At 52.7% G+C, this 27,714-nt stretch overlaps 2 protein-coding genes across 4 annotated transcripts in view; both read right to left on the bottom strand.

The window, feature by feature from the left end:
• Positions 1-27,714, bottom strand: part of NACC2 (NACC family member 2) — a 334,865-nt gene that overhangs the window by 102,583 nt on the left and 204,568 nt on the right. The window contains exon 1 of one of the 3 annotated variants that reach the window (XM_063935835.1): positions 9,812-10,001. The exons of the other annotated variants lie outside the window; for them this stretch is intronic. The gene's annotated coding sequence lies outside the window, so the exon portion shown is untranslated. Of the gene's footprint in view, positions 1-9,811; positions 10,002-27,714 lie in introns of those variants that run through there. 3 annotated transcript variants of the gene reach the window in all.
• Positions 10-27,489, bottom strand: LOC134948040 (basic proline-rich protein-like). Its single transcript, XM_063935798.1, has 3 exons — positions 27,460-27,489; positions 596-2,975; positions 10-152 (listed from the first exon to the last, which is right to left on the bottom strand). The coding sequence occupies exons 1-3, from the start codon at positions 27,487-27,489 to the stop codon at positions 10-12; spliced, it is 2,553 nt and encodes an 850-aa protein (XP_063791868.1).

The raw sequence follows: 27,714 nt of genomic DNA, 5'->3' as shown, positions 1-27,714 counted from the left end.
TGCTGCAGGTCACATGAGTCCACTCAGAGTAGAGAAAGGTGGTGGTGGTGCAGGTGGTAGTGGTGGTGCAGGTGGTAGTGGTGGTGCAGGTGGTGGTACAGGTGGTAGTGCAGGTGGTGGTGCAGGTGGTAGTGCAGGTGGTAGTGGTGGTGCAGGTGCAGGTGGTAGTGCTGCAGGTGGTGGTGGTGCAGGTGGTGGTAGTGCACGTGGTGCAGGTGGTGGTAGTGAATGTGGTGCAGGTGGTGGTGGTGCAGGTGGTAGTGGAGGTTGTGGTGCTGCAGGTAGTGGTGGTGCAGGTGGTGGTAGTGCACGTGGTACAGGTAGTGGTGGTGCAGGTGGTGGTGAAAGTGGTGGTGGTGTAGGTGTTGGTAGTGTGCAGGAGGTGGTGCAAGTGGTGGCAGTGCACGTGGTGGCAATGCACGTAGTGCAGGTGGTGGTGGTGAAGGTGGTGGTTAAGGTAGTGGTGGTGCAGGTGGTGATGGTGGTGCAGGTGTTGTTAGTGCAGGTAGTGCAGGTGGTGGTGGTGCAGATAGTGGCGGTGCAAGAGGTGGTGGTGCAGGTGGTGATGTTGGTGCAGGTAGTGGTGGTGCAGGTAGTGCAGGAGGTGGTGGTGCAGGTGGTGATGGTGGTGCAGGTAGTGGTGGTGCAGGTGGTGGTGGTGGTGGTGCAGGTGGTGGTAGTGCAGGTGGTGTAGGTAGTGATAGTGCAGGTGGTGCAGTCGGTGGTACAGGTGGTGGTGGTGCAGGTAGTGGTGGTGGTGGTGGTGCAGGTAGTGCAGGAGGTGGTGGTGCAGGTGGTGGTAGTGCTGGAGGTGTAGGTAGTGGTGGTGCAGGTGGTGATAGTGCAGGTGGTGCAGTCGGTGGTGCAGGTAGTGGTGGTGGAGGTGCAGGTGGTGCAGGTAGTGCAGGAGGTGGTGGTGCAGGTGGTGGTAGTGCAGGAGGTGTAGGTAGTGGTGGTGCAGGTGGTGATAGTGCAGGTGGTGCAGTCGGTGGTACAGGTGGTGGTGGTGCAGGTAGTGGTGGTGGAGGTGCAGGTGGTGCAGGAGGTGGTGGTGCAGGTGGTGGTAGTGCAGGAGGTGTAGGTAGTGGTAGTGCAGGTGGTGCAGTCGGTGGTGCAGGTAGTGGTGGTGGAGGTGCAGGTGGTGCAGGTAGTGCAGGAGGTGGTGGTGCAGGTGGTGGTAGTGCAGGTGGTGTAGGTAGTGGTGGTGCAGGTGGTGATAGTGCAGGTGGTGCAGTCGGTGGTACAGGTGGTGGTGGTGCAGGTAGTGGTGGTGGAGGTGCAGGTAGTGCAGGAGGTGGTGGTGCAGATGGTGATGGTGGTGCAGGTAGTGGTGGTGCAGGTAGTGCAGGTGGTACAGGTGGTGGTGGTGCAGGTGGTAGTAGTGCAGGTGGTGGTAGTGCAGGTGGTGCAGGTAGTGGTGGTGGAGGTGCAGGTGGTGCAGGTAGTGCAGGAGGTGGTGGTGCAGGTGGTGGTAGTGCAGGTGGTGTAGGTAGTGGTGGTGCAGGTGGTGATAGTGCAGGTGGTGCAGTCGGTGGTACAGGTGGTGGTGGTGCAGGTAGTGGTGGTGGAGGTGCAGGTAGTGCAGGAGGTGGTGGTGCAGATGGTGATGGTGGTGCAGGTAGTGGTGGTGCAGGTAGTGCAGGTGGTACAGGTGGTGGTGGTGCAGGTGGTAGTAGTGCAGGTGGTGGTAGTGCAGGTGGTGTAGGTAGTGGTGGTGCAGGTGGTGATAGTGCAGGTGGTGCAGTCGGTGGTACAGGTGGTGGTGGTGCAGGTAGTGGTGGTGGTGGTGCAGGTAGTGCAGGAGGTGGTGGTGCAGGTGGTGGTAGTGCTGGAGGTGTAGGTAGTGGTGGTGCAGGTGGTGATAGTGCAGGTGGTGCAGTCGGTGGTACAGGTGGTGGTGGTGCAGGTAGTGGTGGTGGAGGTGCAGGTGGTGCAGGTAGTGCAGGAGGTGGTGGTGCAGGTGGTGGTAGTGCAGGTGGTGTAGGTAGTGGTGGTGCAGGTGGTGATAGTGCAGGTGGTGCAGTCGGTGGTACAGGTGGTGGTGGTGCAGGTAGTGGTGGTGGAGGTGCAGGTGGTGCAGGAGGTGGTGGTGCAGGTGGTGGTAGTGCAGGAGGTGTAGGTAGTGGTAGTGCAGGTGGTGCAGTCGGTGGTGCAGGTAGTGGTGGTGGAGGTGCAGGTGGTGCAGGTAGTGCAGGAGGTGGTGGTGCAGGTGGTGGTAGAGCAGGTGGTGTAGGTAGTGGTGGTGCAGGTGGTGATAGTGCAGGTGGTGCAGTCGGTGGTACAGGTGGTGGTGGTGCAGGTAGTGGTGGTGGAGGTGCAGGTGGTGCAGGTAGTGCAGGTGGTGGTAGTGCAGGTGGTGTAGGTAGTGGTGGTGCAGGTGGTGATAGTGCAGGTGGTGCAGTCGGTGGTACAGGTGGTGGTGGTGCAGGTAGTGGTGGTGGAGGTGCAGGTGGTGCAGGTAGTGCAGGAGGTGGTGGTGCAGGTGATAGTGCAGGTGGTGTAGGTAGTGGTGGTGCAGGTGGTGATAGTGCAGGTGGTGCAGTCGGTGGTACAGGTGGTGGTGGTGCAGGTAGTGTTGGTGGAGGTGCAGGTGGTGCAGGTAGTGCAGGAGGTGGTGGTGCAGGTAGTGGTGGTGGAGGTGCAGGTGGTGATGGTGGTGCAGGTAGTGGTGGTGCAGGTAGTGCAGGTGATACAGGTAGTGGCGGTGGTGGTGCAGGTGGTGGTGGTGCAGGTAGTGCAGGAGGTGGTGGTGCAGGTGGTGGTAGTGCAGGTGGTGTAGGTAGTGGTGGTGCAGGTGGTGATAGTGCAGGTGGTGCAGTCTGTGGTACAGGTGGTGGTGGTGCAGGTAGTGGTGGTGGAGGTGCAGGTGGTGCAGGTGGTGATGGTGGTGCAGGTAGTGGTGGTGCAGGTAGTGCAGGTGATACAGGTGGTGGTGGTGCAGGTAGTGGTGGTGGAGGTGCAGGTGGCGCTAGCGTCTACAGGTGATGCACACAACTCGTCATATCTCCACTTCAGCCAAAAGGTGGTCGCTGTATGGTAACGGGGCGATTGCACCTAGGCTGCCTAGTAAGAGCAATCCTCCTTGCCCTATATATCAGAGTTTCCAAATCACAGCCCTCCAGACACAGGTTTTAAGGATAGCCATACTTCAGAACAGGTGACCTAATAAGTACATCCTAAGACACACAGTATCTGCAGTATATGGCCACAAAGTACAGCGTGCAGACCTGTTCCCCAACTAAGACACTGCAGCATATGGCCACACAGCATAGCGTGCAGACATGTTCGCATGCTAAGACACTGCAGCATATGGCCACACAGTACAGCGTGCAGACATGTTCGCATGCTAAGACACTGCAGCATATGGCCACACAGTACAGCGTGCAGACATGTTCGCATGCTAAGACACTGCAGCATATGGCCACACAGTACAGCGTGCAGACATGTTCGCATGCTAAGACACTGCAGCATATGGCCACACAGTACAGCGTGCAGACATGTTCGCATGCTAAGACACTGCAGCATATGGTCACACAGTACAGCGTGCAGACATGTTCGCATGCTAAGACACTGCAGCATATGGCCACACAGTACAGCGTGCAGACATGTTCGCATGCTAAGACACTGCAGCATATGGCCACACAGTACAGCGTGCAGACATGTTCGCATGCTAAGACACTGCAGCATATGGCCACACAGTACAGCGTGCAGACATGTTCGCATGCTAAGACACTGCAGCATATGGCCACACAGTACAGCGTGCAGACATGTTCGCATGCTGAGACACTGCAGCATATGGCCACACAGTACAGCGTGCAGACATGTTCGCATGCTAAGACACTGCAGCATATGGCCAAACAGTACAGCATGCAGACATGTTTGCACGCTAAAACACTATAGCATATGGTCACATAGTACAGCGTGCAGATATGTTTGCACGCCCAGACACTGCAGCATATGACCACACAGTACAGCATGCTGACGTTTGCATGCTAAGAAACTGCAGCGTATGGCCATACAGTACAGCGTGCAGATATGTTAGCATGCTCAGACACTGCAGCATATGGCCATACAGTACAGCATGCAGACATGTTCACACACCATGACACTGTAGAATATATGGCCACACAGTATAGCGTGCAGACATGTTCGCCCGCTAATACACTGCAACATATGGTAACATAGTACAGTGTGCAGACATGTTTGCATGCTCAGACACTGCAGCATATGGCCATACAGTATAGCATGCAGACATGTTCCCTAACTAAGACACTGCAGCATATGGCCACACAGTACAGCGTGCAGACATGTTCGCATGCTCAGACACTGCAGCATATGGCCACATAGTATAGCATGCTAACATGATTGCACGCTAAAACACTGCAGCAAATGGTCACACAGGATAGCGTGCAGACATGCTCGTATGCTAAGACACTGCAGCATATGGCCAAACAGTACAGCATACAGACAATGTTTGCACGCTAAAACACTATAGCATATGGTCACATAGTACAGCGTGCAGATATGTTCGCACGCCCAGACACTGCAGCATATGGCAATACAGTATAGCATGCAGACATGTTCCCTAACTAAGACACTGCAGCATATGGCCACACAGTACAGCGTGCAGACATGTTCGCATGCTCAGACACTGCAGCATATGGCCACATAGTATAGCATGCTAACATGATTGCACGCTAAAACACTGCAGAAAATGGTCACACAGGATAGCGTACAGACATGCTCGTATGCTAAGACACTGCAGCATATGGCCAAACAGTACAGCATACAGACAATGTTTGCACGCTAAAACACTATAGCATATGGTCACATAGTACAGCGTGCAGATATGTTCGCACGCCCAGACACTGCAGCATATGACCACACAGTACAGCATGCTGACGTTTGCATGCTAAGACGCTGCAGCATATGGCCATACAGTACAGCGTGCAGATATGTTAGCATGCTCAGACACTGCAGCATAGTGCCATACAGTATAGTGTGCAGACATGTTCGCACGCTCAGACACTGCAGCATATGGTCACACAATATAGCGTGCAGACATGTTTGCATGCTAAGACACTGCAGCATATGATCACACAGTATAGCGTGCAGACATGTTTGCATGCTAAGACACAGCAGCATATGATCACACAGTATAGCGTGCAGACATGTTTGCACGCTAAGACACTGCAGCATATGGTCACAGTATAGCATGCAGACATGTTTGCATGCTAAGACACTGCAGCATATGATCACACAGTATAGCGTGCAGACATGTTTGCATGTTAAGAGACTGCAGCATATGATCACACAGTATAGCGTGCAGACATGTTTTCACGCTCAGACATTGCAGCATATGGTCACACAGTATAGCATGCAGACATGTTCGCATGCTATGACACTATAGAATATGTGGCCACACAGGATAGCGTGCAGACATGCTTGCACACTCAGACACTGCAGTATATGGCTAGACAGTATGAGATGCAGACATGTTCGCACGCTAAGACACTGCAGCATATGGTAACATAGTACAGCGTGCAGACATGTTTGCATGCTAAAACACTGCACCATATGGCCACACAGTATAGCGTGCAGACATGTTTGCACGCTAAGACATTGCCGCATATGGTCAAATAGTACAGCATGCAGGCATGTTCGCATGCTAAGACACTGCAGCATATGGCCACACAGTACAGCGTGCAGACATGTTCGCATGCTAAGACATTGCAGCATATGTTCAGACAGTACAGCGTGCAGACATGTTTGCACGCTAAGACACTGCAGCATATGGTCACAGTATAGCGTGCAGACATGTTTGCATGCTAAGACACTACAGCATATAATCACACAGTATAGCGTGCAGACATGTTTGCACGCTAAGACGCTGCAGCATATGGCCATACAGTACAGCGTGCAGACAGGTTCGCATGCTCAGACACTGCAGCATATGGCCATACAGTTTAGTGTGCAGACATGTTCACACGCTCAGACACTGCAGCATATGGTCACACAGTATAGCGTGCAGACATGTTTGCATGCTAAGACACTGCAGCATATGATCACACAGTATAGCGTGCAGACATGTTTGCATGCTAAGACACAGCAGCATATGGTCACACAGTATAGCATGCAGACATGTTCGCATGCTATGATACTATAGAATATGTGGCCACACAGGATAGCGTGCAGACATGCTTGCACACTCAGACACTGCAGTATATGGCTAGACAGTATGAGATGCAGACATGTTCGCACGCTAAGACACTGCAGCATATGGTAACATAGTACAGCATGCAGACATGTTTGCATGCTAAAACACTGCACCATATGGCCACACAGTATAGCGTGCAGATATGTTTGCACGTTAAGACATTGCAACATATGGTCAGATAGTACAGCATGCAGGCATGTTCGCATGCTAAGACACTGCAGCATATGGCCACACAGTACAGCGTGCAGACATGTTCGCACGCTAAGACATTGCAGCATATGTTCAGACAGTACAGCGTGCAGACATGTTTGCACGCTAAGACACTGCAGCATATGGTCACAGTATAGCGTGCAGATATGTTTGCATGCTAAGACACTGCAGCATATGGTCACACAGTATAGCGTGCAGACATGTTTGCATGCTAAGAGACTACAGCATATAATCACACAGTATAGCGTGCAGACATGTTTGCACGCTAAGACACTGCAGCATATGGTCACACAGGATAGCATGCAGACAGGTTCGCATGCTCAGACACTGCAGCATATGGCCATACAGTATAGCGTGCAGACATGTTCACACACTCAGACACTGCAGCATATGGTCACACAGTATAGCGTACAGACATGTTCGCACGCTATGACACGATAGAATATGTGGCCACACAGGATAGCGTGCAGACATGCTTGCACACTCAGACACTGCAGTATATGGCTAGACAGTATGAGATGCAGACATGTTCGCACGCTAAGACACTGCAGCATATGGTAACATAGTACAGTGTGCAGACATGTTTGCATGCTAAAACACTGCACCATATGGTCACACAGTATAGCGTGCAGACATGTTTGCACGCCAAGACACTGCAGCATATGGTCACACAGGATAGCGTGCAGACATGTTCGCACGCTCAGACACTGCAGCATATGGTAACATAGTACAGCGTGCATACATGTTTTCACGCTAAAACACTGCACCATATAGTCACACAGTATTGCGTGCAGACATGTTTGCATGCTAAGACATTGCAGCATATGGTCAAATAGTACAGCATGCAGGCATGTTCGCATGCTAAGACACTGCAGCATATGGCCACACAGTACAGCGTGCAGACATGTTCGCACGCTAAGACATTGCAGCATATGGTCAAATAGTACAGCATGCAGGCATGTTCGCATGCTAAGACACTGCAGCATATGGTCACACAATATAGTGTGCAGACATGTTTGCATGCTCAGATACTGCAGCATATGGTCAGACAGTACAGCGTGCAGGCATGTTCGCATGCCAAGACACTGCAGCATATGGTCATAGTACAGCGTGCAGACATGTGTGCATGCTAAGACACTGCAGCATATGGTCACACAGTACAGCGTGCAGACATGTTTGCACTCTAATACATTGCAGCATATGGTCACACAGTACAGCGTGCAGACATGTTTGCATGATCAGATACTGCAGCATATGGTCAGACAGTATAGCGTGCAGACATGTTCGCACGCTAAGACACTGCAGCATATGGCCATACAGTACAGCGTGCAGACATGTTTGCATGCTCAGACACTGCAGCATATGACCACACAGTACAGCATGCTGACGTTTGCATGCTAAGACGCTGCAGCATATGGCCATACAGTACAGCGTGCAGACATGTTTGCATGCTAAGACACTGCAGCATATGATCACACAGTGTAGCGTGCAGACATGTTTGCACGCTAAGACACTGCAGCATATGGCCATACAGTACAGCGTGCAGACATGTTCGCACGCTAAGACTCTGCAGCATATGGCCATACAGTATAGCGTGCAGACATGTTCGCACGCTCAGACTCTGCAGCATATGGCCACACAGTACAGCGTGCAGACATGTTTGCACGCTCAGACTCTGCAGCATATGGCCATACAGTATAGCGTGCAGACATGTCCGCACGCTCAGACTCTGCAGCATATGGCCATACAGTACAGCGTGCAGACATGTTTGCATGCTAAGACACTGCAGCATATGATCACACAGTGTAGCGTGCAGACATGTTTGCACGCCAAGACACTGCAGCATATGGCCATACAGTACAGCGTGCAGACATGTTCGCACGCTAAGACTCTCCAGCATATGGCCATACAGTATAGCGTGCAGACATGTTCGCACGCTCAGACTCTGCAGCATATGGCCACACAGTACAGCGTGCAGACATGTTTGCACGCTCAGACTCTGCAGCATATGGCCATACAGTATAGCGTGCAGACATGTCCGCACGCTCAGACTCTGCAGCATATGGCCATACAGTACAGCGTGCAGACATGTTTGCACGCTAAGACACTGCAGCATATGGCCATACAGTACAGCGTGCAGACATGTTCGCACGCTAAGACTCTGCAGCATATGGCCATACAGAATAGCGTGCAGACATGTTCGCACGCTCAGACTCTGCAGCATATGGCCATACAGTACAGCGTGCAGACATGTTTGCACGCTAAGACACTGCAGCATATGGCCATACAGTACAGCATGCAGACATGTTCGCACGCTCAGACTCTGCAGCATATGGCCATACAGTATAGCGTGCAGACATGTTCGCACGCTCAGACTCTGCAGCATATGGCCATACAGTACAGCGTGCAGACATGTTTGCACGCTAAGACACTGCAGCATATGGCCATACAGTACAGCGTGCAGACATGTTCGCACGCTAAGACACTGCAGCATATGGCCACACAGTATAGCGTGCAGACATGTCCGCACACTCAGACTCTGCAGCATATGGCCATACAGTACAGCGTGCAGACATGTTTGCACGCTAAGACACTGCCGCATATGGCCATACAGTACAGCGTGCAGACATGCTCACAGACGTCATGCTGCAGGAGGTATCATACTTCCAGCTCCTCTCTTCCTCTTACCACCCATCTTATCACACGGGGATGCTACTTCCCAGTATTCCCAGTGCGTCAGGACCAGCAAGAAGAGCAGCTACCTGTCTGAGAGGCTGCGCGCTGCCTTACACTTATGTATTAACATGTGATAGATAGATAGATAGATAGATAGATAGATAGATAGATAGATCAGCATACGCCGTAACACTTGGGAAGAAGCAGTAATAAGGAGACTGGGCAGTGACAGGCAAGAGGCACGTGCGCCGGCGGCATTTTGCGGCTCGTGTGACTGTACCCGTCCTGCGTCCTGCGCCACGCTGTACCGATCTCAGCACCAGAGCTGCCCCTCATCTCTCCTGCAGCTCTCACAGGGGCCACAATCAGGTGGGGGCCCCCACACACACAGCGCACTGACAGTCCGTATACAGATCCCAGAACTCCACGCTGCCATACCATCTACTTGTATACAAGTTGTCACTGGTAACAGAAGGGTTAACAATCTTTCCCTGTTTCTATTTGAAACGAGAAAATGAAATGAGTTAAACTCGCCAGCCCGTACATGCGCTTTTCCTATATAGAGCGGCAAAGGGTTAACTGTCACTCAAGAGCCTAGCAACAGACATAACATATACAGAGACTTTGCCCCGACGCTACGTATAGAACGCCGTCTGGACAGAACACAAAGCACGATACCCCCCCCCAGGAGAAATGTATACAACTTACCCTCAGCTGCGATATAATGACACGCACAGCAGAGATATTATATGCAGATGCTCCGGGGACCCCCAGTCACAGCAGCGAGCAGCCCCCCCATAGAAGTAGAGAAGCCACAGACACCAGGCGCAGTTCCTGGCTCGGCGTATTACCTAGTATGGAGGAGCCGTCTGTGTGTTTTCTCTCTTGTGCAAGTTAGTCTGTGAGTCAGCAGTAACACACGAGGACATCACAGCCCAGCTTGATGCAATGAATGTAGACCGGGAAGGGGGGGGAGATAGAGTGAATTTTGTTGGACTTGTGCCCTGAGCTGTAATTCAATTGCCTTTACTTTTCAATTACTGCATAGAGGACTGGTAGCCGGAGGCAGGGGAACCGGGGGCACTTCTCTGAGCCTACAGACAGGCTTCACGTGGCGTTATAAGGAGAACGTCTGCAGGAGAGGATGTCCGCATCCTACAGGCCATGAGCTGGGGGTATCCCTGCTGGACGCTGGCAGAGATGGAAGGGAAACCTCAGGCTGCCCTGGGGCTACGGTATGCGACCAGAGAACCGTCAGGGCCGGACGCTGGGTGATCAGTCGCTGCTATAATCTGACCAGGCACGTCCGGCTGGAGACCCAGTCCTCTGCTCTTAGGGGGTCATTCTGACCTGAGCGCATGCTAGATTTTATTGCAGCGCTGCGATCAGGTCAGAACTGCGCATGCGTATGCACCGCAATGCGCAGGCGCGTCGCACGGGTACAAAGCGGATCGTTGCTGTGCGATGAGTTTTACAAAGAATCCATTCGCACGGCGATCGCAAGGAGAGTGACAGGAAGAAGGCGTTTGTGGGCGGCAACTGACCGTTTTCTGGGAGTGGTTGGAAAAACACAGGCGTGTCCAAGCGTTTGCAGGGCGGGTGTCTGACGTCAATTCCGGGACCGGACAGGCTGATGTGATCGCAGCGGCTGAGTAAGTTCTGGGCTACTCAGAAACTGCACAAAGTTTTTTTGTCCCGCTCGGCTGCACATGCGATCGCATACCTGCACAGCCAAAATACACTCCCCTATGGGGGTCATTCCGAGTTGATCGTAGCTGTGCTAAGTTTAGCACAGCTCCGATCAGGCACTCAGACATGCGGGGGGACGCCCAGCACAGGGCTATCCCGCCCCGCATGTCAGTGCCCCCCCCCCCACAGAAGTGCAACCGCAGAAGTGCAAAGGCATCACACAGCGGCGATGCCTTTGCACTTCAAGAGTAGCTCCCGACCAGCGCAGCTTTAGCATGCTGGCCGGGAGCTACTCGACGCTCCCCGGTCCGCAGCGGCTGCGTGTGATGTCACGCAGCCGCCGCGGCCCCCCCCCCCCAACGGTCCGGCCACGCCTGCGTTGGCCGGACAGCGCCCCCTAAACTGCGGCTTAACGCCGCTGTCCAGCCCCCTCGCTAGGCAACGATGGATGGCATCCGCCGGCGCATGCGCAGTTCCGACCCGATCGCTGCGAGAAACTGGAGCGAGCGATTGGGTCGGAATGACCCCCTATATGCGGCGACTATCTGATCGCAGCGCTGCAAAAAAAAAACCAGCGAGCGATCAGGTCTGAATTACACCCTTATTATTATTATTATTATCCTTTATTTATATGGCGCCACAAGGTCCCCTTCCCAGTACTTGTATTAGCACTTAACTGCTAACGATCGCATGCTTGGGGCCGCCAGCGGTGCGCTCGCAATTCAATTGTCCCCAGAAAATAAGTGATGCCCTCCTGTCTATGCAGCCTGGCTGCGAAAACAGGTGCAGGTCGGCCATGTTTTTCATCGCAGCGACTGCATGTGACGTCACGCGGCCTTCCCGAAAACGGCCCGGATCCATCCCCATTTACGTTGCCACCCCCCGCAACACTGCGTCGCCACCCAGCGAGCGCCTCTGTCTGTTGATCAGGCAGAGGCATTCGCACCAATGTGATGCGATCGCATTGCCCGGCCCACACACGCGCCCAACTGGCCCTGCTATGCGCACTAGTCCTGAAAACCTGGTGATAATGCAATTGTATCGCGGATGCGATTGATCCGGAATGAGGTCTCTGGTGCTTACTCGCAAAACATTCTACAGTTATTTCCAGAGATATTGTGCTGCACCAAAGTTCACCGTGAGTCATACTATCTTGGCATAGCTTGGGGTACTACAATCCTCAGCATGCCATGTTAACTGCATTCATTTTTACATATATATTTTTTTTTGCATTTGATATCCTACTCTTATATAAATCACAGTAACTAGCAATCGCTGGTAAGAACAGATTGCATGAGGTAGGAGAAGAGGGATTTCATCCTCCAAACTATATATATTGGTGGAAGGGTTGTGCTGTGTGTGCATGCATGTCTAGCTATCATCTGTCACGGCACTGTGTGTGTGTGTGTGTGTGTGTGTGTGTGTGTGTGTGTGTATATATATATATATATACATATATATATATATATAGAGGAGAGTTGTGCTGTGTATGCATGCCTGTCTTTCATCTGCCATGCTGCTGACACCTTTATCAGGACCCTCGCTCTGTAACCTTGGTGCGACAGTCTGCAGAATAGATTCTTCTTAGTTATCCCTAGCCTGAAGCCACTATAGTCCCATGTGGATGGTCCGGCATAGATGGCCCCACCTACAGGACAGTTATAACGGCTTAGCTCCACCCCAGCTCTCTCCTAATTGGCTGGTTCCCTGATTAGCACAGGCGCTCTGCTGGTCTGGCTGCATCTCTCCGCAGGCATATGGTAAGTCATTCACTTTGCCACATATCCCTCCCGTGACGACACCTTATCATGTGGCGCCATCTCCGCGGAGAGTGATACACTTACCAGCACACTTGTCTTTAACATTCAATAAGCCCAATCTGTGTTCCACTAAATTGGTGCACCCAGGTACAGAAGAACTACACCTGCATGCCTGCGTAATTGGTGCACCCAGGTACAGAGGAACTACAGCTGCATGCCTGCGTAATTGGTGCACCCAGGTACAGAAGAACACCTGCATGCCTGCGTAATTGGTGCACCCAGGTACAGAAGAACTACACCTGCATGCATGCGTAATTGGTGCACCCAGGTACAGAAGAACTACACCTGCATGCATGCATAATTGGTGCACCCAGGTACAGAAGAACTACACCTGCATGCCTGCGTAATTGGTGCACCCAGGTACAGAAGAACACCTGCATGCCTGCGTAATTGGTGCACCCAGGTACAGAAGAACACCTGCATGCCTGCGTAATTGGTGCACCCAGGTACAGAAGAATTACACCTGCATGCCTGCGTAATTGGTGCACCCAGGTACAGAAGAACTACACCTGCATGCCTGCGTAATTGGTGCACCCATGTACAGAAGAACTACACCTGCATGCCTGCGTAATTGGTGCACCCATGTACAGAAGAACTACATCTGCATGCCGGCATAATTGGTGCACCCAGGTACAGAAGAACTACAGCTGCATGCCTGCATAATTGGTGCACCCAGGTAGAGAAGAACTACACCTGCATGCCTGCGTAATTGGTGCACCCAGATACAGAAGAACTACACCTGCATGCATGCATAATTGGTGCACCCAGGTACAGAAGAACTACAGCTGCATGCCTGCGTAATTGGTGCACCCAGGTAGAGAAGAACTACACCTGCATGCCTGCGTAATTGGTGCACCCAGATACAGAAGAACTACACCTGCATGCATGCATAATTGGTGCACCCAGGTACAGAAGAACACCTGCATGCCTGCGTAATTGGTGCACCCAGGTACAGAAGAACTACACCTGCATGCCTGCGTAATTGGTGCACCCAGGTACAGAAGAACTACACCTGCATGCCTGCGTAATTGGTGCACCCAGGTACAGAAGAACTACAGCTGCATGCCTGCGTAATTGGTGCACCCAGGTACAGAAGAACACCTGCATGCCTGCGTAATTGGTGCACCCAGGTACAGAAGAACACCTGCATGCCTGCGTAATTGGTGCACCCAGGTACAGAAGAATTACACCTGCATGCCTGCGTAATTGGTGCACCCAGGTACAGAAGAACTACACCTGCATGCCTGCGTAATTGGTGCACCCATGTACAGAAGAACTACACCTGCATGCCTGCGTAATTGGTGCACCCAGATACAGAAGAACTACACCTGCATGCATGCATAATTGGTGCACCCAGGTACAGAAGAACACCTGCATGCCTGCGTAATTGGTGCACCCAGGTACAGAAGAACTACACCTGCATGCCTGCGTAATTGGTGCACCCAGGTACAGAAGAACTACACCTGCATGCCTGCGTAATTGGTGCACCCAGGTACAGAAGAACTACAGCTGCATGCCTGCGTAATTGGTGCACCCAGGTAGAGAAGAACTACACCTGCATGCCTGCGTAATTGGTGCACCCAGATACAGAAGAACTACACCTGCATGCATGCATAATTGGTGCACCCAGGTACAGAAGAACACCTGCATGCCTGCGTAATTGGTGCACCCAGGTACAGAAGAACTACACCTGCATGCCTGCGTAATTGGTGCACCCAGGTACAGAAGAACTACAGCTGCATTCCTGCGTAATTGGTGCACCCAGGTAGAGAAGAACAACACCTGCATGCCTGCGTAATTGGTGCACCCAGGTACAGAAGAACTACACCTGCATGCCTGCATAATTGGTGCACCCAGGTAGAGAAGAACACCTGCATGCCTGCGTAATTGGTGCACCCAGGTACAGAAGAACTACACCTGCATGCCTGCATAATTGGTGCACCCAGGTACAGAAGAACTACACCTGCATGCCTGCATAATTGGTGCACCCAGGTACAGAAGAACACCTGCATGCCTGCGTAATTGGTGCACCCAGGTAGAGAAGAACTACACCTGCATGCCTGCGTAATTGGTGCACCCAGGTACAGAAGAACTACACCTGCATGCCGGCATAATTGGTGCACCCAGGTACAGAAGAACTACAGCTGCATGCCTGCATAATTGGTGCACCCAGATAGAGAAGAACACCTGCATGCCTGCGTAATTGGTGCACCCAGGTACAGAAGAACTACAGATGCATGCCTGCATAATTGGTGCACCCAGGTAGAGAAGAACTACACCTGCATGCCTGCATAATTGGTGCACCCAGATACAGAAGAACTACACCTGCATGCATGCATAATTGGTGCACCCAGGTACAGAAGAACACCTGCATGCCTGCGTAATTGGTGCACCCAGGTACAGAAGAACTACACCTGCATGCATGCATAATTGGTGCACCCAGGTACAGAAGAACTACACCTGCATGCCTGCGTAATTGGTGCACCCAGGTGGAGAAGAACTACACCTGCATGCCTGCGTAATTGGTGCACCCAGGTACAGAAGAACTACACCTGCATGCCTGCGTAATTGGTGCACCCAGGTACAGAAGAGCTACACCTGCATGCCTGCGTAATTGGTGCAACCAGGTACAGAAGAACTACACCTGCATGCCTGCGTAATTGGTGCACCCAGGTACAGAAAAGCTACATCTGCATGCCTGCATAATTGGTGCACCCAGGTACAGAAGAACTACACCTGCATGCCTGTGTAATTGGTGCACCCAGGTACAGAAGTACTACAGCTGCATGCCTGCGTAATTGGTGCACCCAGGTACAGAAGAACTACACCTGCATGCCTGCGTAATTGGTGCACCCAGGTACAGAAGAACTACACCTGCATGCCTGTGTAATTGGTGCACCCAGGTACAGAAGAACTACACCTGCATGCCTGCGTAATTGGTGCACCCAGGTAGAGAAGAACTACACCTGCATGCCTGCGTAATTGGTGCACCCAGGTACAGAAGAGCTACACCTGCATGCCTGCGTAATTGGTGCACCCAGGTACAGAAGAACTACACCTGCATGCCTGCGTAATTGGTGCACCCAGGTAGAGAAGAACTACACCTGCATGCCTGCGTAATTGGTGCACCCAGGTACAGAAGAACTACACCTGCATGCCTGCGTAATTGGTGCACCCAGGTAGAGAAGAACTACACCTGCATGCCTGTGTAATTGGTGCACCCAGGTACAGAAGAACTACACCTGCATGCCTGCGTAATTGGTGCACCCAGGTAGAGAAGAACTACACCTGCATGCCTGCGTAATTGGTGCACTCAGGTACAGAAGAACTACACCTGCATGCCGGCGTAATTGGTGCACCCAGGTACAGAAGAACTACACCTGCATGCCTGCGTAATTGGTGCACCCAGGTACAGAAGAACTACAGCTGCATGCCTGCGTAATTGGTGCACCCAGGTAGAGAAGAACTACACCTGCATGCCTGCGTAATTGGTGCACCCAGGTACAGAAGAACTACACCTGCATGCCTGTGTAATTGGTGCACCCAGGTACAGAAGAACTACACCTGCATGCCTGAGTAATTGGTGCACCCAGGTACAGAAGAACTACACCTGCATGCCTGCGTAATTGGTGCACCCAGGTAGAGAAGAACTACAGCTGCATGCCTGCGTAATTGGTGCACCCAGGTACAGAAGAACTACACCTGCATGCCTGCGTAATTGGTGCACCCAGGTACAGAAGAACTACACCTGCATGCCTGCGTAATTGGTGCACCCAGGTACAGAAGAACTACAGCTGCATGCCTGTGTAATTGGTGCACCCAGGTAGAGAAGAACTACACCTGCATGCCTGCGTAATTGGTGCACCCAGGTACAGAAGAACACCTGCATGCCTGCGTAATTGGTGCACCCAAGTACAGAAGAACTACACCTGCATGCCAGCATAATTGGTGCACCCAGGTACAGAAGAACTACACCTGCATGCCTGCGTAATTGGTGCACCCAGGTACAGAAGAACTACACCTGCATGCCTGCGTAATTGGTGCACCCAGGTACAGAAGAACTACACCTGCATGCATGCATAATTGGTGCACCCAGGTACAGAAGAACACCTGCATGCCTGCGTAATTGGTGTACCCAGGTAGAGAAGAACTACAGCTGCATGCATGCATAATTGGTGCACCCAGGTACAGAAGAACTACACCTGCATGCCTGCGTAATTGGTGCACCCAGGTACAGAAGAACTACACCTGCATGCCTGCGTAATTGGTGCACCCAGGTACAGAAGAACACGTGCATGCCTGCGTAATTGGTGCACCCAGGTACAGAAGAACTACACCTGCATGCCTGCATAATTGGTGCACCCAGGTAGAGAAGAACACCTGCATGCCTGCGTTATTGGTGCACCCAGGTACAGAAGAACTACTGCTGCATTCCTGCGTAATTGGTGCACCCAGGTAGAGAAGAACACCTGCATGCCTGCGTAATTGGTGCACCCAGGTACAGAAGAACTACACCTGCATGCCTGCATAATTGGTGCACCCAGGTAGAGTAGAACACCTGCATGCCTGCGTAATTGGTGCACCCAGGTACAGAAGAACTACACCTGCATGCCTGCATAATTGGTGCACCCAGGTACAGAAGAACACCTGCATGCCTGCGTAATTGGTGCACCCAGGTAGAGAAGAACTACACCTGCATGCCTGCGTAATTGGTGCACCCAGGTACAGAAGAACTACACCTGCATGCCTGCGTAATTGGTGCACCCAGGTACAGAAGAACTACAGCTGCATGCCTGCATAATTGGTGCACCCAGATAGAGAAGAACACCTGCATGCCTGCGTAATTGGTGCACCCAGGTACAGAAGAACTACAGCTGCATGCCTGCGTAATTGGTGCACCCAGGTAGAGAAGAACTACACCTGCATGCCTGCATAATTGGTGCACCCAGATACAGAAGAACTACACCTGCATGCATGCATAATTGGTGCACCCAGGTACAGAAGAACACCTGCATGCCTGCGTAATTGGTGCACCCAGGTACAGAAGAACTACACCTGCATGCATGCATAATTGGTGCACCCAGGTACAGAAGAACTACACCTGCATGCCTGCGTAATTGGTGCACCCAGGTAGAGAACTACACCTGCATGCCTGCGTAATTGGTGCACCCAGGTACAGAAGAACTACACCTGCATGCCTGCGTAATTGGTGCACCCAGGTACAGAAGAGCTACACCTGCATGCCTGCGTAATTGGTGCACACAGGTACAGAAGAACTACACCTGCATGCCTGCGTAATTGGTGCACCCAGGTACAGAAAAGCTACATCTGCATGCCTGCGTAATTGGTGCACCCAGGTACAGAAGAACTACACCTGCATGCCTGCGTAATTGGTGCACCCAGGTACAGAAGAACTACACCTGCATGCCTGCATAATTGGTGCACCCAGGTACAGAAGAACTACACCTGCATGCCTGCGTAATTGGTGCACCCAGGTACAGAAGAACTACACCTGCATGCCTGCGTAATTGGTGCACCCAGGTACAGAAGAACTACACCTGCATGCATGCATAATTGGTGCACCCAGGTACAGAAGAACACCTGCATGCCTGCGTAATTGGTGTACCCAGGTAGAGAAGAACTACACCTGCATGCATGCATAATTGGTGCACCCAGGTACAGAAGAACTACACCTGCATGCCTGCGTAATTGGTGCACCCAGGTACAGAAGAACTACACCTGCATGCCTGCGTAATTGGTGCACCCAGGTACAGAAGAACACGTGCATGCCTGCGTAATTGGTGCACCCAGGTACAGAAGAACTACACCTGCATGCCTGCATAATTGGTGCACCCAGGTAGAGAAGAACACCTGCATGCCTGCGTTATTGGTGCACCCAGGTACAGAAGAACTACTGCTGCATTCCTGCGTAATTGGTGCACCCAGGTAGAGAAGAACACCTGCATGCCTGCGTAATTGGTGCACCCAGGTACAGAAGAACTACACCTGCATGCCTGCATAATTGGTGCACCCAGGTAGAGTAGAACACCTGCATGCCTGCGTAAATGGTGCACCCAGGTACAGAAGAACTACACCTGCATGCCTGCATAATTGGTGCACCCAGGTACAGAAGAACACCTGCATGCCTGCGTAATTGGTGCACCCAGGTAGAGAAGAACTACACCTGCATGCCTGCGTAATTGGTGCACCCAGGTACAGAAGAACTACACCTGCATGCCTGCGTAATTGGTGCACCCAGGTACAGAAGAACTACAGCTGCATGCCTGCATAATTGGTGCACCCAGATAGAGAAGAACACCTGCATGCCTGCGTAATTGGTGCACCCAGGTACAGAAGAACTACAGCTGCATGCCTGCGTAATTGGTGCACCCAGGTAGAGAAGAACTACACCTGCATGCCTGCATAATTGGTGCACCCAGATACAGAAGAACTACACCTGCATGCATGCATAATTGGTGCACCCAGGTACAGAAGAACACCTGCATGCCTGCGTAATTGGTGCACCCAGGTACAGAAGAACTACACCTGCATGCATGCATAATTGGTGCACCCAGGTACAGAAGAACTACACCTGCATGCCTGCGTAATTGGTGCACCCAGGTAGAGAACTACACCTGCATGCCTGCGTAATTGGTGCACCCAGGTACAGAAGAACTACACCTGCATGCCTGCGTAATTGGTGCACCCAGGTACAGAAGAGCTACACCTGCATGCCTGCGTAATTGGTGCACACAGGTACAGAAGAACTACACCTGCATGCCTGCGTAATTGGTGCACCCAGGTACAGAAAAGCTACATCTGCATGCCTGCGTAATTGGTGCACCCAGGTACAGAAGAACTACACCTGCATGCCTGCGTATTTGGTGCACCCAGGTACAGAAGAACTACACCTGCATGCCTGCATAATTGGTGCACCCAGGTACAGAAGAACTACACCTGCATGCCTGCGTAATTGGTGCACCCAGGTACAGAAAAACTACACCTGCATGCCTGTGTAATTGGTGCACCCAGGTACAGAAGAACTACACCTGCATGCCTGCGTACTTGGTGCACCCAGGTAGAGAAGAACTACACCTGCATGCCTGCGTACTTGGTGCACCCAGGTAGAGAAGAACTACACCTGCATGCCTGCGTAATTGGTGCACCCAGGTACAGAAGAACTACACCTGCATGCCTGTGTAATTGGTGCACCCAGGTAGAGAAGAACTACACCTGCATGCCTGCGTAATTGGTGCACCCAGGTACAGAAGAACTACACCTGCATGCCTGCGTAATTGGTGCACCCAGGTAGAGAAGAACTACACCTGCATGCCTGTGTAATTGGTGCACCCAGGTACAGAAGAACTACACCTGCATGCCTGCGTAATTGGTGCACCCAGGTACAGAAGAACTACACCTGCATGCCTGCGTAATTGGTGCACTCAGGTACAGAAGAACTACACCTGCATGCCAGCGTAATTGGTGCACCCAGATACAGAAGAACTACACCTGCATGCCTGCGTAATTGGTGCACCCAGGTACAGAAGAACTACAGCTGCATGCCTGCGTAATTGGTGCACCCAGGTAGAGAAGAACTACACCTGCATGCCTGCGTAATTGGTGCACCCAGGTACAGAAGAACTACACCTGCATGCCTGCGTAATTGGTGCACCCAGGTACAGAAGAACTACACCTGCATGCCTGTGTAATTGGTGCACCCAGGTACAAAAGAACTACACCTGCATGCCTGAGTAATTGGTGCACCCAGGTACAGAAGAACTACACCTGCATGCCTGCGTAATTGGTGCACCCAGGTAGAGAAGAACTACAGCTGCATGCCTGCGTAATTGGTGCACCCAGGTACAGAAGAACTACACCTGCATGCCTGCGTAATTGGTGCACCCAGGTACAGAAGAACTACACCTGCATGCCTGCGTAATTGGTGCACACAGGTACAGAAGAACTACAGCTGCATGCCTGTGTAATTGGTGCACCCAGGTAGAGAAGAACTACACCTGCATGCCTGCGTAATTGGTGCACCCAGGTACAGAAGAACACCTGCATGCCTGCGTAATTGGTGCACCCAGGTACAGAAGAACACCTGCATGCCTGCGTAATTGGTGCACCCAGGTACAGAAGAGCTACACCTGCATGCCTGCGTAATTGGTGCACCCAGGTACAGAAGAGCTACACCTGCATGCCTGCGTAATTGGTGCACCCAGGTACAGAAGAACTACACCTGCATGCCTGCGTAATTGGTGCACCCAGGTACAGAAAAGCTACATCTGCATGCCTGCGTAATTGGTGCACCCAGGTACAGAAGAACTACACCTGCATGCCTGCGTAATTGGTGCACCCAGGTACAGAAGAACTACACCTGCATGCCTGCGTAATTGGTGCACCCAGGTACAGAAGAACTATACCTGCATGCCTGCGTAATTGGTGCACCCAGGTACAGAAGAACTACACCTGCATGCCTGTGTAATTGGTGCACCCAGGTACAGAAAAACTACACCTGCATGCCTGCGTAATTGGTGCAACCAGGTAGAGAAGAACTACACCTGCATGCCTGCGTAATTGGTGCACCCAGGTACAGAAGAACTACACCTGCATGCATGCATAATTGGTGCACCCAGGTAGAGAAGAACTACACCTGCATGCCTGCGTAATTGGTGCACCCAGGTACAGAAGAACTACAGCTGCATGCCTGCGTAATTGGTGCACTCAGGTACAGAAGAACTACACCTGCATGCCTGCGTAATTGGTGCACCCAGGTACAGAAGAACTACACCTGCATGCCTGCGTAATTGGTGCACCCAGGTACAGAAGAACTACACCTGCATGCCTGTGTAATTGGTGCACCCAGGTACAGAAGAACTACACCTGCATGCCTGCGTAATTGGTGCACCCAGGTACAGAAGAACTACACCTGCATGCCTGCGTAATTGGTGCACCCAGGTAGAGAAGAACTACACCTGCATGCCTGCATAATTGGTGCACCCAGGTACAGAAGAACTACACCTGCATGCCTGCGTAATTGGTGCACCCAGGTAGAGAAGAACTACACCTGCATGCCTGCGTAATTGGTGCACTCAGGTACAGAAGAACTACACCTGCATGCCGGCGTAATTGGTGCACCCAGGTACAGAAGAACTACACCTGCATGCCTGCGTAATTGGTGCACCCAGGTACAGAAGAACTACAGCTGCATGCCTGCGTAATTGGTGCACTCAGGTACAGAAGAACTACACCTGCATGCCTGCGTAATTGGTGCACCCAGGTACAGAAGAACTACACCTGCATGCCTGCGTAATTGATGCACCCAGGTACAGAAGAACTACACCTGCATGCCTGTGTAATTGGTGCACCCAGGTACAGAAGTACTACACCTGCATGCCTGAGTAATTGGTGCACCCAGGTACAGAAGAACTACACCTGCATGCCTGCGTAATTGGTGCACCCAGGTAGAGAAGAACTACAGCTGCATGCCTGCGTAATTGGTGCACCCAGGTACAGAACTACACCTGCATGCCTGCGTAATTGGTGCACCCAGGTACAGAAGAACTACACCTGCATGCCTGCGTAATTGGTGCACCCAGGTACAGAAGAACTACAGCTGCATGCCTGTGTAATTGGTGCACCCAGGTAGAGAAGAACTACACCTGCATGCCTGCGTAATTGGTGCACCCAGGTACAGAAGAACACCTGCATGCCTGCGTAATTGGTGCACCCAGGTACAGAAGAACTACACCTTCATGCCGGCATAATTGGTGCACCCAGGTACAGAAGAACTACACCTGCATGCCTGCGTAATTGGTGCACCCAGGTACAGAAGAACTACAGCTTCATGCCTGCGTAATTGGTGCACCCAGGTACAGAAGAACTACACCTGCATGCCTGCGTAATTGGTGCACCCAGATACAGAAGAACTACACCTGCATGCATGCATAATTGGTGCACCCAGGTACAGAAGAACACCTGCATGCCTGCGTAATTGGTGCACCCAGGTACAGAAGAACTACACCTGCATGCATGCATAATTGGTGCACCCAGGTACAGAAGAACTACACCTGCATGCATGCATAATTGGTGCACCCAGGTAGAGAAGAACTACACCTGCATGCCTGCGTAATTGGTGCACCCAGGTACAGAAGAACTACACCTGCATGCCTGCGTAATTGGTGCACCCAGGTACAGAAGAGCTACACCTGCATGCCTGCGTAATAGGTGCACCCAGGTACAGAAGAACTACACCTGCATGCCTGCGTAATTGGTGCACCCAGGTACAGAAGAACAACACCTGCATGCCTGCGTAATTGGTGCACCCAGGTACAGAAGAACTACACCTGCATGCCTGTGTAATTGGTGCACCCAGGTACAGAAGAACTACAACTGCATGCCTGCGTAATTGGTGCACCCAGGTACAGAAGAACTACACCTGCATGCCTGTGTAATTGGTGCACCCAGGTACAGAAGAACTACACCTGCATGCCTGCGTAATTGGTGCACCCAGGTACAGAAGAACTACAGCTGCATGCCTACGTAATTGGTGCACCCAGGTACAGAAGAACTACACCTGCATGCCTGCGTAATTGGTGCACCCAGGTACAGAAGAACTACACCTGCATGCCGGCATAATTGGTGCACCCAGGTACAGAAGAACTACAGCTGCATGCCTGCGTAATTGGTGCACTCAGGTAGAGTAGAACACCTGCATGCCTGCGTAATTGGTGCACCCAGGTACAGAAGAACTACAGCTGCATGCCTACGTAATTGGTGCACCCAGGTACAGAAGAACTACACCTGCATGCCTGCGTAATTGGTGCACCCAGGTACAGAAGAACTACACCTGCATGCCTGCGTAATTGGTGCACCCAGATACAGAAGAACTACACCTGCATGCCTGCGTAATTGGTGCACCCAGGTACAGAAGAACTACACCTGCATGCCTGTGTAATTGGTGCACCCAGGTACAGAAGAACTACAGCTGCATGCCTGCGTAATTGGTGCACCCAGGTACAGAAGAACTACACCTGCATGCCTGCGTAATTGGTGCACCCAGGTACAGAAGAACTACACCTGCATGCCTGCGTAATTGGTGCACCCAGGTACAGAAGAACTACACCTGCATGCCTGCGTAATTGGTGCACCCAGGTACAGAAGAACTACAGCTGCATGCCTGCGTAATTGGTGCACCCAGGTACAGAAGAACTACAGCTGCATGCCTGCGTAATTGGTGCACCCAGGTACAGAAGAACTACAGCTGCATGCCTGCGTAATTGGTGCACCCAGGTACAGAAGAACTACAGCTGCATGCCTGCGTACCATTCTCCTTGCTTTGTTTCTTGGATTGGGCGACAAGCTGGACCCACTGGGAATATCAGGTTTCTTCACGCCTCCGACTCTCACCTATACTGGACTCTCCTCCTGCCAGAGCTACAGAAGGTTACCATGACACACTCCTTTCCCCAGTTGGCGGAGCTTACTGGATCTGCAGGCTCTACTACCTCATAATCCCTTGTCACTTAGCAAAACGCTTCTCCTGTCTATGGGAACAAATACAAGTGTTTTACCCCTTGGTCTGAATGCTCGGACTACAACAAAGTGCTGCACCCCCTGATCTTGCTGCATCAATGCCCCGTGACTTATCTACTATCAGCACCTGTGCCTGCAGCAGCTGAGGGATCTCGCCCCGTGCCTTATCTACTATCAGCACCTGTACCTGCAGCAGCTGAGGGGTCTCGCCCCGTGCCTTATCTACTATCAGCACCTGTACCTGCAGCAGCTGAGGGGTCTCGCCCCATGCCTTATCTACTATCAGCACCTGTACCTGCAGCAGCAGAGGGGTCTCGCCCCATGCCTTATCTACTATCAGCACCTGTGCCTGCAGCAGCCGAGGAGTCTCACCCCATGCCTTATCTACTATCAGCACCTGTACCTGCAGCAGCAGAGGGGTCTCGCCCCATGCCTTATCTACTATCAGCACCTGTGCCTGCAGCAGCCGAGGAGTCTCACCCCATGCCTTATCTACTATCAGCACCTGTACCTGCAGCAGCAGAGGGGTCTCGCCCCATGCCTTATCTACTATCAGCACCTATACCTGCAGCAGCCGAGGGGTCTCACCCCATGCCTTATCTACTATCAGCACCAGTACCTGCAGCAGCAGAGGGGTCTCGTCCCATGCCTTATCTACTATCAGCACCTGTGCCTGCAGCAGCAGAGGGGTCTCGCCCCGTGCCTTATCTACTATCAGCACCTGTACCTGCAGCAGCTGAGGGGTCTCACCCCGTGCCTTATCTACTATCAGCACCTGTGCCTGCAGCAGCTGAGGGGTCTCACCCCGTGCCTTATCTACTATCAGCACCTGTGCCTGCAGTAGCCGAGGGGTCTCGCCCCGTACCTTATCTACTATCAGCACCTGTGCCTGCAGCAGCAGAGGGGTCTCACCCCGTGCCTTATCTACTATCAGCACCTGTGCCTGCAGCAGCCGAGGGGTCTCACCCCGTGTCTTATCTACTATCAGCACCTGTGCCTGCAGCAGCCGAGGGGTCTCACCCCGTGCCTTATCTACTATCAGCACCTGTGCCTGCAGCAGCCGAGGGGTCTCACCCCGTGTCTTATCTACTATCAGCTCCTGTGCCTGCAGCAGCCGAGGGGTCTCACCCCATGCCTTATTTACTATCAGCACCTGTACCTGCAGCAGCCGAGGGGTCTCACCCCGTGCCTTATTTACTATCAGCACCTGTGCCTGCAGCAGCCGAGGGGTCTCACCCCATGCCTTATCTACTATCAGCACCTGTGCCTGCAGCAGCTGAGGAGTCTCACCCCATGCCTTATTTACTATCAGCACCTGTGCCTGCAGCAGCCGAGGGGTCTCACCCCGTGCCTTACCTACTATCAGCACCTGTACCTGCAGCAGCCGAGGGGTCTCACCCCGTGCCTTATCTACTATCAGCACCTGTGCCTGCAGCAGCCGAGGGGTCTCGCCCCATGCCTTATCTACTATCAGCACCTGTGCCTGCAGCAGCCGAGGGGTCTCACCCCGTGTCTTATCTACTATCAGCACCTGTGCCTGCAGCAGCTGAGGGGTCTCGCCCCGTGACTTATCTACTATCAGCACCTGTGCCTGCAGCAGCTGAGGGGTCTCGCCCCGTGCCCTATCTACTATCAGCACCTGTGCCTGCAGCAGCCGAGGGGTCTCACCCTGTGCCTTATCTACTATCAGCACCTGTGCCTGCAGCAGACGAGGGGTCTTACCCCATGCCTTATCTACTATCAGCAACTGTACCTGCAGCAGCCGAGGAGTCTCAACCCGTGCCTTATCTACTATCAGCACCTGTGCCTGCAGCAGCTGAGGGGTCTCGCCCCGTGCCTTATTTACTATCAGCACCTGTACCTGCAGCAGCCGAGGAGTCTCACCCCGTGCCTTATCTACTATCAGCACCTGTACCTGCAGCAGCCGAGGAGTCTCACCCCGTGCCTTATTTACGATCAGCACCTGTACCTGCAGCAGCTGAGGGGTCTCACCCCGTGCCTTATCTACTATCAGCACCTGTGCCTGCAGCAGCCGAGGAGTCTCGCCCCGTGCCTTATTTACTATCAGCACCTGTACCTGCAGCAGCTGAGGGGTCTCACCCCGTGCCTTATCTACTATCAGCACCTGTGCCTGCAGCAGCTGAGGGATCTCACCCCGTGCCTTATCTACTATCAGCACCTGTGCCTGCAGCAGCCGGGGGGTCTCACCCCGTGCCTTATCTACTATCAGCACCTGTACCTGCAGCAGCCGAGGAGTCTCACCCCGTGCCTTATTTACTATCAGCACCTGTACCTGCAGCAGCCGAGGGGTCTCACCCCGTGCCTTATTTACTATCAGCACCTGTGCCTGCAGCAGCCGAGGGGTCTCACCCCATGCCTTATCTACTATCAGCACCTGTGCCTGCAGCAGCTGAGGAGTCTCACCCCATGCCTTATTTACTATCAGCACCTGTGCCTGCAGCAGCCGAGGGGTCTCACCCCGTGCCTTACCTACTATCAGCACCTGTACCTGCAGCAGCCGAGGGGTCTCACCCCGTGCCTTATCTACTATCAGCACCTGTGCCTGCAGCAGCCGAGGGGTCTCGCCCCTTGACTTATCTACTATCAGCACCTGTGCCTGCAGCAGCTGAGGGATCTCGCCCCGTGCCCTATCTACTATCAGCACCAGCAGCCGAGGGGTCTCACCCCGTGCCTTATCTACTATCAGCACCTGTGCCTGCAGCAGCTGAGGGGTCTTACCCCATGCCTTATCTACTATCAGCACCTGTACCTGCAGCAGTCGAGGAGTCTCACCCCGTGCCTTATCTACTATCAGCACCTGAGCCTGCAGCAGCTGAGGGGTCTCGCCCCGTGCCTTATTTACTATCAGCACCTGTACCTGCAGCAGCCGAGGAGTCTCACCCCGTGCCTTATCTACTATCAGCACCTGTGCCTGCAGCAGCTGAGGGGTCTCACCCCGTGCCTTATCTACTATCAGCACCTGTACCTGCAGCAGCTGAGGGGTCTCGCCCCGTGCCTTATCTACTATCAGCACCTGTGCCTGCAGCAGCCGAGGGGTCTCACCCCGTGCCTTATCTACTATCAGCACCTGTGCCTGCAGCAGCCGAGGGGTCTCGCCCCATGCCTTATCTACTATCAGCACCTGTACCTGCAGCAGCTGAGGGGTCTCGCCCCATGCCTTATCTACTATCAGCACCTGTACCTGCAGCAGCAGAGGGGTCTCGCCCCATGCCTTATCTACTATCAGCACCTGTACCTGCAGCAGCTGAGGGGTCTCTCGCCCCATGCCTTATCTACTATCAGCACCTGTACCTGCAGCAGCTGAGGGGTCTCTCGCCCCATGCCTTATCTACTATCAGCACCTGTACCTGCAGCAGTTGAGGGGTCTCTCGCCCCGTGCCTTATCTACTATCAGCACCTGTGCCTGCAGCAGCCGAGGGGTCTCTCGCCCCGTGCCTTATCTACTATCAGCACCTGTACCTGCAGCAGCTGAGGGGTCTCTCGCCCCATGCCTTATCTACTATCAGCACCTGTACCTGCAGCAGCTGAGGGGTCTCTCGCCCCGTG

Source organism: Pseudophryne corroboree, chromosome 8, assembly GCF_028390025.1.
Source record: "Pseudophryne corroboree isolate aPseCor3 chromosome 8, aPseCor3.hap2, whole genome shotgun sequence".
NCBI classification, from domain to species: Eukaryota; Metazoa; Chordata; class Amphibia; order Anura; family Myobatrachidae; genus Pseudophryne; species Pseudophryne corroboree.
The sequence above is the reverse complement of the archived record's forward strand: the minus strand, read 5'-3'. Positions and strand labels throughout refer to the sequence as shown.

Excerpts from the sequence above, each read along its gene's own strand:
- LOC134948040 (XM_063935798.1), bottom strand. The coding sequence starts at position 27,489 with ATGGGGCGAGAGACCCCTCAGCTGCTGCAG. Across the intron at positions 2,976-27,459 it reads AGACCCCTCAGCTGCTGCAG|ACGCTAGCGCCACCTGCACC; the intron begins GTACAGGTGCTG and ends CATCACCTGTAG. Across the intron at positions 153-595 it reads TGCACCACCACCTCCTGCAC|CACCACCACTACCACCTGCA; the intron begins TACCTGCACCAC and ends CACCTGCACCTG.